General features: G+C 43.2%; 1 protein-coding gene across 3 annotated transcripts in view; it reads right to left on the bottom strand.

Moving 5' to 3' along the window:
- Positions 1-7,297, bottom strand: part of msl1a (MSL complex subunit 1a) — a 19,259-nt gene extending 11,962 nt beyond the window's left edge. For 2 of the 3 annotated variants that reach the window (XM_020512913.2, XM_048614368.1), the window contains exons 1-2: positions 4,463-7,297; positions 894-1,117 (exon numbers count right to left, since the gene is read on the bottom strand). In XM_020512913.2, the coding sequence (XP_020368502.1) occupies positions 894-1,117; positions 4,463-5,020 (782 nt within the window). In that variant the 5' untranslated portion in view covers positions 5,021-7,297. Of the gene's footprint in view, positions 1-893; positions 1,118-3,927; positions 4,343-4,462 lie in introns of those variants that run through there. The other variant, XM_020512914.2, reaches the window with a different exon arrangement.
- Between the last annotated feature and the right edge of the window lie 4,244 nt (positions 7,298-11,541).

Here is an 11,541-nt window from a genome sequence, read left to right as displayed (position 1 = left end):
CTAGAAGAAGGGTCTAGGCCCGAAACGTCAGCTTTCCTGCTCCTCTGATGCTGCTTGGCCTGTGTTCATCCAGCTCTACACCTTGTTATCTCAGTGAATGTCTAGTGCCTGGTGAAATTCAACAACTGTCCACACTGTGATTTTGATTAAGTTTCAGCTTCACTGTTGAGATACTCTAACTGAAGCAAGTAGAGAAATCAACATGAGGATTTTTTGTTTTCCCTTGACCATTTGTTTATCTTTCCTTAAGATATTATGGCCAGCCAGCACAGGAGAGAGGGATGAATAGCTACACTAAATAACAAAGTCAAACATTAAAAGACTACACAACTTACATTCATGCCTGATTAAAAACTAAGATGTGACAATTTGAAAGAAAAATCCACAAAAGTCCCCTGCTGAGTAAAGGGGAAATGTTAAATTCAGGTTCCAACAAAGGCTTTTAGATCCAAAAGGTATATTTTCAAATCGACCTTCCTATTTCCTTTCAATTTCATCTCCCATCACAAGTATACTTCACCTTAAAATATTTGGGGAATTCTTCAACTGAAACAGGGATAAATTACTTTAATATAAATGATCTAATTCCAGTCTAAAAGCAGGTTGTCTTTATGGAAATTACACCATTGTCGTGGTTAATAAGTGCTGTATTTTTTGCAACCAGTTAGGAGGAATCAGGCATTTTACATTTAAGTTGGAGTGTTATTTTCACAATATGTTTACATTGTGTTTTCTTTCCTGTAACCCATGATTATTTTACAAATTTGATGGAGGGCCTGAGGAGGAATACTCCCACTATTTGCTGCAAACTACAAATGACATACTAGCAGCTCCATACTGCCTTGATTCAAACTAAACTAAATTCTGCAGTTTACCCACGAAGTACAGAGTACCTTTTGTATCCCTTCCCAGAATAAGTTTCCGTTCGATTGCCCTGTGCCTGAACAAGCGATTGTTCAGGGGTAATCTGTTGATGCTCTGGCTGGATCTTCTCCACTTCTGTTGCATTCTTCTCTTCTGTCTCATCCACAGTTTGAACAAATCGGTGCTTGTCCTTTTCATTCTCTTTTTTCACCAGCTGCATCCTCCTTTCCATGCGCTCAAGACGAGCCAGAAGCTGTACACAAAATATTTTTTTTGTAAAAATGACCTGAAGTGCTTTCTATTTTAAAACAAAAGCTTCCAATATGACCAGACACCTTCCTTAGAATTGCACATATCATCAAAATCAAGCCTTCAGGCAAAGCGGGATTATGGGGCTAAGAGATAAAGCAACTAGAGTATAGATGTAATTCAACCTCATTAATTTCATATTTCTGGGAGAAACTCCTATATTCACATTTAACACTAAAACACTCATGTAAACATTTACAGTTGAATTCACACCCTCCCACCAACAGTGTCGCCATTTGATTGCCACTAACAAAAATGTGTGCATATAACTTTACTAATTTACTTTACAATTTCCAACATAATTTGGAAAATTCCATTCATGGTGTATAAACTTGACAGGAAATTCTGATAATACACTTCACCTAAATTATTTTTTATTTTTGATGACTATTCATGATTTTCTGCTTTAGTTCAGATTGTCAGTGTTATTTTTAATCTTTACTAACCAAATTTAACAGCTGAAGCGGTATTGCACAAAGATTAAGATACCATACGGCTGTTTATCACCTAACCTCTGCTACTGCTCTTAGTGTAAAAATAGGATCTTTTTTAACTTTGTACAACTAGCATACAGCAATCAGCTACAAGTATTGTAATATCTGACACCACCTGCATTTAGCTATTTCGTGGGCATGATGATCGAAAAGTGACAAACCATTTTTAAACACTGGAGTTCCAATATAAACTGAATTTCTGCTGCTGGGGACTGCATTCTTGAGATATTGCAAGTGCAATGTACAGCTTTTTATTTGCTAATTTTTAAACCTTGAAGAAAACCAGTATTGCTGGTTCGTATAGAACCTGTAAATATAATGCTGCAGTATATCATGGTCAGCTTTAGAAAAGTAAATAAATGCAAAATATTCACCATACTATTTCCTTTCACACAATACACTATTAATCCATGGGAAAAGTGCTCTGCTCCTAAACAAACACGAGTCCTTCATCTCCACTGAAAAAGTACAGCAAACACATGTGACGTGGAACCTGCAATTGATAAACTTTCTAACTGGGATTTTCCCAAAAGTGTGCTTTCCTACTAACATGCTATAGTTATGCGGTATTCTTTCTGGAAAAAGGATAAAAAGCACATAATTAAAAGAAGGCAGATGTTAGTTATCTTGCTAAAGTTTGATTTTGCATTCAACAAGGGCTGGGAGATTATACACATTTGATTCAAGGTTCTACCGTGCATTTCAGCATAAGTTTCAAAATTTGTAGTACTTTTGAGCTGTGGTCTATGTTCAGAGTCAAAGAGTCTACAGGACAGAAAAAGACCTTCAACCCATTGAGCTTGTGCCAATCAAAAACAACCACCTAATTACTCTGATCCCATTTTCCAGCACTTCAACATTGCCTTGTGTGCCTTGGCATCATGAGTGCACACCTACCTACTTCTTATATAATGAGGGTTTCTACCTGTACAACCTTTACACGCAGTAAGCTCCAGATACCCACCACATTCAGTAAAAATAAATTTCCTCACATCCACTCTAAACTTCCGGCTCCATGTAATTCCCATGGATTACATTTATTCCCCCACCAAGGGGAAAGGTTCCTTCCTCTCTACTCTATCTGTGGCCCTCGTATTGTGTAAATATTAATCATGTCACCCCCTCAGTCTCCTGTGCACCAAAGAAAACAAGCCCAGTCTATCCACTCTCTCTTCATAATTAAAACTCTCCAACTTAGGCAACCACCTGGTAAAACTTCTCCTCACTCTCTCCAGTGCAAACACATCCCTCCTATAAACCAACACAAAAACTGGAATGAGACCTTTTTAAATATACAATCATTGCAAAAAAAGAGCAGAAATAAATGATTTCATCCCATTAAGCAGTGTTGAATTGGAACACAAATTAATATTTAACCCAACAACTCTGTTTGGTGTCCATTTTATCTCCTGTCAAACTGACAAATAAATGGATGTTCAATCACATAATGTAGGTAGAATCATTCTCCCAATAACATGCACAATTTTAAAGAAAAATCCTAATTGTCATATGAATTATGATAATTCCATGTTACTTACTTTAATTCCAATATTCCCCAAAATATAGTCTGCAATATACCTTAACCTCCACGATCAAAACTTTCTAAAATAGCTGATACTAATATATGTTCACTGTACATTCCCATTATGAATGTGCATTACAATAATTAGTACACAAGTTTCAAACCTACTCAGGCCACTAATGAAAGGCTTCGAGAAAGGCCTTGGATGCGGAATTACTAAGAATTCTCAGAATTTAGGATTAACAATTTACCACAAATGCAATCTTCTTTAGTTTAAAAAAAAACTGCTACACCATTAGATAACACCCATTATTGACATTTTTGAGCACAAAGCAGACTTCTAAGGAACTGCTTGCACAGATCTACTGGGATCTAATTGAAATGAAACCGAAAATGGTATTAACACAAGGTTGACATTTGAGTGAAAGGTATGAAGGACTAATATTACATTGTAAGAACAATTTTTTTTAATATAAAATGACAATTTGCTAAAATAAGACTTACACTCAGTGAACACATTAGCATTGTGATAAATTACACAGCTGACAACACACTGTACTTGTACCCATATTTATTCCTTAGATATAAATGTGGCCAGGTCTGGTGCACTAGATCACTCCAAATACTCTATTGCAAGATAGGCAATACAATGAAAGAGTGTTCCATGTTTATGGATGACTGGAACACAAATCAATCAGTATTGTTCAATTTTCAAACACAACAGTGAAGGCAACATACTTGTACATATGAGGCATCTCTGTAAATGGCAAAAATACTGAAAAGCACCATGGGTAGTGCTAATTAAGATCTATAGAGAGAAACATATGTGCAGAAATGTAGCATCTGAAGCCGCCCTTTCATCTAGGTCTAAAAGAAAGAATTGGAGCTCTCTTTCCCCCAAAGACTTTAAATTATAGGCCAAGCAGGAAGGCAGAGGGCTGGTGACGTCATTGACGCGCGACAGACTGACCGTCCAGTGTGTCGCTCGGTCTGCGGGCTGGGACCCCTGTCAGCTTGGGAGATGTAGTCTTGGCTGTGACGTCGGACAGTCATCACCCAACGCCGGCGAAGCGGCCTGAAGACTACAAATCCCGGCGAGCCCTGCGGCAGCCAGGGCCGGCCGCCATCTTACACGCTCTAAGATGGTGGCCCGAAGCCCCGGCACCGAACCGCCCGTCATTGTTATCACCGGGCATTTTAATGCGCCTCCGCCATTTTATTTTCGTTTTCTCTTCTTTATTTCTTCCCCCATCCCTTCCCTTCCTCTCCTCACCGTCTCTTTCTCGGCCTTCAGCTCGTCGATCTCCCTCTCCTTCAGTTGGAGCTGCTGTTGTTGCTGCTCGATCAGGTCGAGTTGCAGGAGGACGATCTGTTTGAGGCGGGCGCTCTGTGTGGGGCCCGGGCCTTGAGGCTGAGACGATGGCGGCTGCTGGATCTGCTGCTGTTGTTTCTTCACTTTGCCCCAATGCAAGGCCTCCAGGCCGGGCAAAGGCGCGGTGCCATCGCCGGGCCCCCCACTACCACCACCTCCTCCTCCTCCGCCGCCGCGGCCCACACTGTCTCCGGCGGGGACCAAGGCTGTACCTCCTCGGCCCCAGGCCACCCCCGCTCCAGCCCCTCGGCTCCCTTTGACCGCTTTAGTGTCGCCGCCGTTCATCCTGCCTCGGCCGCCTTTGGGAGGAGGTGTATCCCCGTCGCAGCCGAGCGCCTCTCCTCCCGCTTCGCCGCCGAGCTCCTTGGTCGCCGCCGCAGAGTAATCCGCCGCCGCCGCCCGCTTCTCGGTCTGCGCCACCCCGCCCGGCTGCTTCAGTAAACCCGGCTTCATGGTCATGACCTGCCGGGGGGCCAGCCGGCTGCCGCCCGGACCTAGCGGGGGCTCGGTCCGTGCCCGGCGGGCGGCTGCTTTCCTTCGGCGGCCGATCTCCCCTCGCAAGAAGCTGGGAGCCCGGGCGCGGCTCGGATACTGCGGGCCGGCCGCTTTAGTTCAGTGTCTTTTCTTTTATTGTTAATGGGTATCATTCATTCAGCGGTGTCTGTGCTGGTTCTAGCCCGGACCCTCCCTCTCCCTGCCCTCCCGGTTTGTTTTTTTTCCCCCGTGTCCCCCCCGTCCCTTCCCTTCCCTTCCCCCATCCCCACACACACCCCCCTCCCCCACACCGCCAGGCCCCGGCATCGCGCAGGCGCCGCCCTCTCCCAGCGTCACCCGCACGCACCGACCACGTGGGAGGAAGTGACTCTCCTCAATGACCATCCATCCTCCATGAGGTAACAAGGTGTACAGCTGGATGAACACTGCAGGCCAAGCAGCATCAGAGGAGCAGGAAGGCTGACGTTTCGGGCCTAGACCCTTCTTCAGAAATCACCATGAGGGCCACGTACACATACTCCCTGTGCAACAGAGGGGCAGGACCCTCACTCTCCATCACTCACTCGCGCTCTCTGACCAAGAGAGTAGGGGAGGACACATCATCATTCCCTGTACAGAACAGGGAGGAACATTCACACTCACTCCATCTCCAAAACAGCGGGAGACCCTCACCGTGAGCAGGAGAATGCAAGACACACTGTCACCCTCTTTCCCCACCTCATTCAGGAGAGTGGGGGGACACTCATCATCACTGCCTATCCAGAAGATGGAGGAATACACTCACTCACTGCCTGACCAGGACAACGAGGGACCCTCACACTCACCATTCAGGACAGTGAGGAACACACACACACATTCTGCCCAGAACAGGGAGGGACCCTCCCCTCCCACTTCCTGTCCAGAACAGTGAGGAACCCTTATACTCACTCCCTGTCCAGGACAGCAATGGACCCTGCCGCTTTCTCACCGTTCAGGACAGCAAGGAACACACACTCAGGAAGGGTCCTGCACACTCACTCCCTGTCCAGGACAGCAAGGGTCCCTCAGATTCACCCCCTGTCCAGGACAGCGAGGGTCCCTCACACTCACTCCTTGTCCAGGACAATGCAGGACCTTCACACTCATTCCCTGTGTAGGTCAGCAAGGGACTGTCACGCTTTCTTACCGTCCAGAACAGGGAGGAACGCTCTCACACATTGCCTTATCTTAACAATGAGTTGCATTCACTCCCAGTTCAGAACGGTGAGGGGCCCTTGTGCACTGCTCATAAGTGAGAGACACCTTTTTTGAAAAGAGTGTGAGTGAGAGGCACTCAACTTGTTCACAATAGTGTTCACAGTAGAATGTGACACCACTTGTCCAGTACAAGTGGGAGACCTCAATACAGAACAAGAGACCCCTTTCCTGTCCAGGCAGCATTAGAGGAGCAGGAATGTTGACATTTCAGGTCAGGACCCTTCTTTTCCTCCAGCTGCACACTGTGATGTGTCTGACTCCAGCAGCTGCAGTTCTTGCTACCCCTTTCCTGTCCATAGTCTGAGTGAGAGGACATATCCTGTCCCTGACACAGTTATAGACTTGCTCCCTGTCTGGAGTGATTGAGTCACTTCCTGTCTGGGACATAGTCTTTGTGTGATCTGTTTCCCCTTTTATAGTTCAATGTTCAGCCATAATGTCCCTGTTAGAGTCTGAGGGTGGTCTGTACAGTGTCCCTTCTGCAATATCAGGTTGATTGATGCAGTATCCCTACTGTAGTCTGAAGCTGATACAATCAGTCATTTGCCTTGCTGAATCTGAGGTTGATAGATTCATTCAACGTCCTTGGTGCAGTCTTGGGCTAATGTATTCACTCGGTGTCCCTGCTGCAGTTTCAGACTGATTTCTACAATGCTGTTGCTATCGTATGAGTCTGATCTATTTATCATTGTCCTTGCTACTGTCTGAAACTGACAATGTATGTTCACAGTGTCCCTACAGCTGTCTCAATCTTATATTCTCTTCAAACCTATTGTCATCTTGAGAGTGATATGTTCATTCAATGTGATGCAATGCACCATAATATTCCAAAGCAGCGTTACGATTTATTCAGTTTGCTGGGGAAAATGTTGAAATTCAAAAAAGCAGAAGTAATTTAATTATGTTATTATATTAGTGCGAATGACATAATCAGATAAATTTGTCAACCTTGAAAATAAAGGTTCCTTGAAGAGTTCCCTGATTTGCCATTATTATTTTGGCAAAATTCCAACTTAGTTGCATGAACAAGGTTTCTTTGAGTTTCCACTGCTGATTTATTCACTGTGTCCCTTGCTGCAGTCTTGGGCTCATATATTCCCTCTGTGTCTCTACAACAGTACAAGGCCGGCATATGCATTCATTGCCCTTGCTGCAGTCTCCAGCTGGTAAATTCATTCACTGCCGTCTCAGGCTGATGCATTCGGTCACTGACCTTTGCTGATTTCTGAGACTGATGCATTCGGTTGCTGCTTCTGCTATAGTTGTGACTGATGCATTGAATTACACTTAGGCTGACTTACAACAAGTTGCATTTTCAGCTATCTATTCAGTTATTTGCTTTCCCCCAACCTCAGAGTTCAACAGGACCTTAATCAGATGGGTCAATGGGCTGAGGAGTGGCAAGTGGAGTTTAATTTAGATGAATGTGAGGTGCTACCTTTTGGTGGGGCAAATCAGGGCAGGGCTTATACACTTAATGGTAAGGTCTTGGGCAGTGTTACTGAATAAAGAGACTTTGGAGTGTAGATTCATAGTTCCTTGAAAGTCGAGTCGCAGATAGACAGGGCGGTAAAGAAGGCATATGGTATATTAATCAGTGCATTGAGTATAGGAGTTGAGAGGTCATGTTGCAGCTGTACAGGACATTGGTAGGCCACTTTTGGAATACTGTGTTCAATTCTGGTCTCCCTGCTATAGGAAAGATGTTGAGAAACTTGAAAGGGTTCAGAAAAGATTTACAAGGATGTTGCCAGGGTTGGAGGGGTTGAGCTATAGGGAGAAACTCAATAGATTGGGGCTATTTTCCCTGGAGAGTCTGAAGCTGAGGGGTGACCTTATAGAGGTTTATAAAATCATAAAGGGCATGGATAGGGTGAATAGTCAAGGTCTTTTCTCCAGGGAGGGAAGTCCAAATCTAGAGGGCATAGATTTAACGTGAGGGGGAAAGATTTAAAAGGGACTTAAGGGCCAACTTTTTTACGCAGAGGGTGGTGTGTGTATGGAATGAGCTGCCAGAGTAAATGGTGGAGGCTGGTACAGTTACAACATTTAAAAGGCATCTAGATAGGTATATGAATAGGAAGGGTTTAGAGATATATGGGCCAAATCCTAGCAAATGGGACTGGATTAATTTAGGATATCTGGTCGGCATGGATGAGTTTGACCAAAGCATCTGTTTCCGTGCTGTACATCTCTGTGACTCGCAGATGTTTAAAATCTGAGCCAGTCACTGCTGCAGGCTTCTCCTATTGCTATGGTGCTGCTCAGAAACATCATTTACAACATGAGATAGGTTGCAATGTCCATGACAGTGACACCTAACTGTCCCCATCTGGCAACATCCTAATTCCATTGCTGTAGTCGCTTTGCCATTCCAGTACCAAATTCTGCAATGGCATAATTGAACAGGAATAGTTCATGAAAGGGAGGAGAACCATAGCATAAAGGCTACTCAATCCTTTGAACCTGCTCTGTCATTCAATATGATCATGGCTGACCATCCAACTCAGTATCCTATTTCTGTTTTCTCCATTCTACAATAAAATGTTGGCAACAGAACTTTCCAAAACTGCATTTTTGCAGCCATTAGTTCACTATGGTGAGAAATGTCACATAATTTCATTTCTAATCTTCTCGCAGATGCATTTATTTTGAGTTGCAAAATTAAAAATAGCTACTAGTGATTAAAATGCTTTTGAATAAATTGGCAAGTGCGTCATTAGTACTTCTCATTTGTCTTTGACCGTTTTTGCTCCATCAAGAGAAAGCTGAGACCTAATCATACTGGAACTGTGAAATGAACACACCTGGTCCTACCAAAAATCCAATTGTTAGTAATGTAGAATCTCACTGACCTTTGCGTCCAAACGACATAACCTCTCCCTATCTCTGATCTGCAATTCTCAGTATCAGCTCTTCTAATTATTTTGACCATACCTGATTTAATTGCTGCACCATTGGTGGCCATGACTTCAGTTATCAAAGTGATAAATTCCAGAATTCCCTCCTTAAACCTGTCATGTCTGTACCTCCATCTTCAAGGCAGACTCTGGGATACTCGACAACGCAGGGTTGATGAGCAGAAGCTGATAGCCAAGGTCGGTACTCATGAGGATGGCCCCAACTAGCATCTTGGGTTCATGTTGCACTACAGGTGACCCCACCAACACTATACACACACAAACACACACACTCTCACACAGATCCTCTCTCATACACACAGTCTCTCAAGCACACATACTCTCACTCTCCCTCACACACACACACACATACTCTGTCTCTCCCTCACCAACACACACAGACACTTTCTCTCTCTCTCTCACACGCACACACAAATAAATCTATGGGTTGAATTTGTATTTGCAGATACATTCTATGTTGTTCAAAAAGCACATAATTTATGTACAGTCAGTTAATGTGGTGTTTTATAAAGTTCTACTTTAGAAATAAAACCACTCTGACTCCAAACTAAAACACAAACCGATTCTAAACAAGGCCTCACACCTAACATGCATTGTCTGACCTAAAATGTCACCTCTTTACACCAACAAAACATTTAGTTCTTTCAGGGCAGTGACTTGAAAGAAATTTGGGGATTCATATATACATATTAACCTTCTGACTGGTTAAAGATTTAACAGCATCTTAGGTTTGTTTAATACATCCTCATCAGTTGTGTGATCCTTCGATCTTTTACTTATAAATTCTGTGTTCTGTGTTCTCCTTTCTCACTTCACCTGACGAAGGGGCTACACTCCGAAAGCTTGTGTTTTCAAATGTAACCTGTTGGACTATAACCTGGTGTCGTGTGATTTCTGACCTTGTCTACTTCCATCAAGAAGCTCCTCAAAATCTACCTCTATGACTGAGCTTTTGGTCATTGGCCCTCATTTTTTGGAGGATGTAATTAGTAGGGCAGAATTGTTCTGAAGATGTCATATTGAACTCAAAATGTTAACTTTGTTTCTCACTCCACAAACGCTGTCAGACCTGCTGAGTTTCTCCAGTCTTTTCTGTTTTTGTATTAAATACTGAGATATTATTGTCTGAACTTGAATCCAGAATACAGGATAGGGAACAGTCCCCAGTCAAGGGGTCAATTGCATAGGCTAAGATGACGAGAAATTTCTTCAGTGTGAGGCTTTGGAATTGTCTTCCCCAAACGGTTGTGGATGATCCGTTAATGATTATATTGAAGGCTGGGATGGACAGATTTTACTGGTTGGCAAGATGTTATGAGCAATGTGCCACAGGGACCAGAGCTAGTACCTCTGCCTTTTAACGATTTACGTATGTAACTTAGATGAAGGTACTCAAAGGTATCATTGCTACATTTTTTGCTGACACAAGGATAGGTAGGAAAGGAAGTTGTGAAGTGGACCTAAGGAAGCCACACAGGGAGACAGAGTGGGCAAAGATCTAGCAAATGGAACATAATGCAGAAAAATATGAAATTGTCCATTTTGGCAGGAAGGAAAAAAGGCATGTAATCTAATTGGTGAGAGTTTACCAAGCTCTGAGACGCAGAAGAATCTGAATGGCCTACCTCATGAATTGCTAAAGGTTAGTATGTAGGTATAGCAAGTAATTAGGAACATTTATGGAATATTATAGTGCTTTTTTAAGGGGAATTTAATTCAAAAGTAGGGAGGTTATGCTTCATTTATACAAAGCATTGGTGAGATCAAATCTGGGATACAGTACAGCGCACAGTATTGGTCTCCTTATTTAAGAAAATATGTTAAGTGTGTTGGAAGAGGTTTGGGGAAGGTTTACTTGAAGGTCTAGTAAACTAATATGTGGAATGGGTGGGTTAACTTGTAAGAAAAAAATGGACAGGGTAGGCTGGAATCCACTAAAGGTTTAGAAGAGTAAGAAGCAGCTTGACTGAAATATATAAGATTGGTACTTGACAGGAAGTTTCCTATTATGGAATAATTTAGAATTAGGGTCACCCATTTATGGCAGGGATGATGAATTTTTTTTTCCTCACAAGTTTGTGAGTCTTTGGAACTCTCATCCTGAAAAGCCAGTGGAAGCTGAGTCTCTGAATATTTTTAAGGCAGAGGTGGAACGATTTTTTGGTAAGCAAGGAGACAAGCAGTTATCATCGGTAGGAGGAATGTATAGTAATCAAATCAGCCATGACCTTGCAGAGCAAGCTTGAGAGGCTGTGTGGCCCATTCCTGGTTCAAATTTTCTTGTTAGTGATCGTGTTTTTGGTTTCTCGAGGGAATCGAGGGACATTG

This window comes from Rhincodon typus, chromosome 30, assembly GCF_021869965.1.
Source record: "Rhincodon typus isolate 14 chromosome 30, sRhiTyp1.1, whole genome shotgun sequence".
Lineage (NCBI taxonomy): Eukaryota > Metazoa > Chordata > Chondrichthyes > Orectolobiformes > Rhincodontidae > Rhincodon > Rhincodon typus.
The sequence above is the reverse complement of the archived record's forward strand: the minus strand, read 5'-3'. Positions and strand labels throughout refer to the sequence as shown.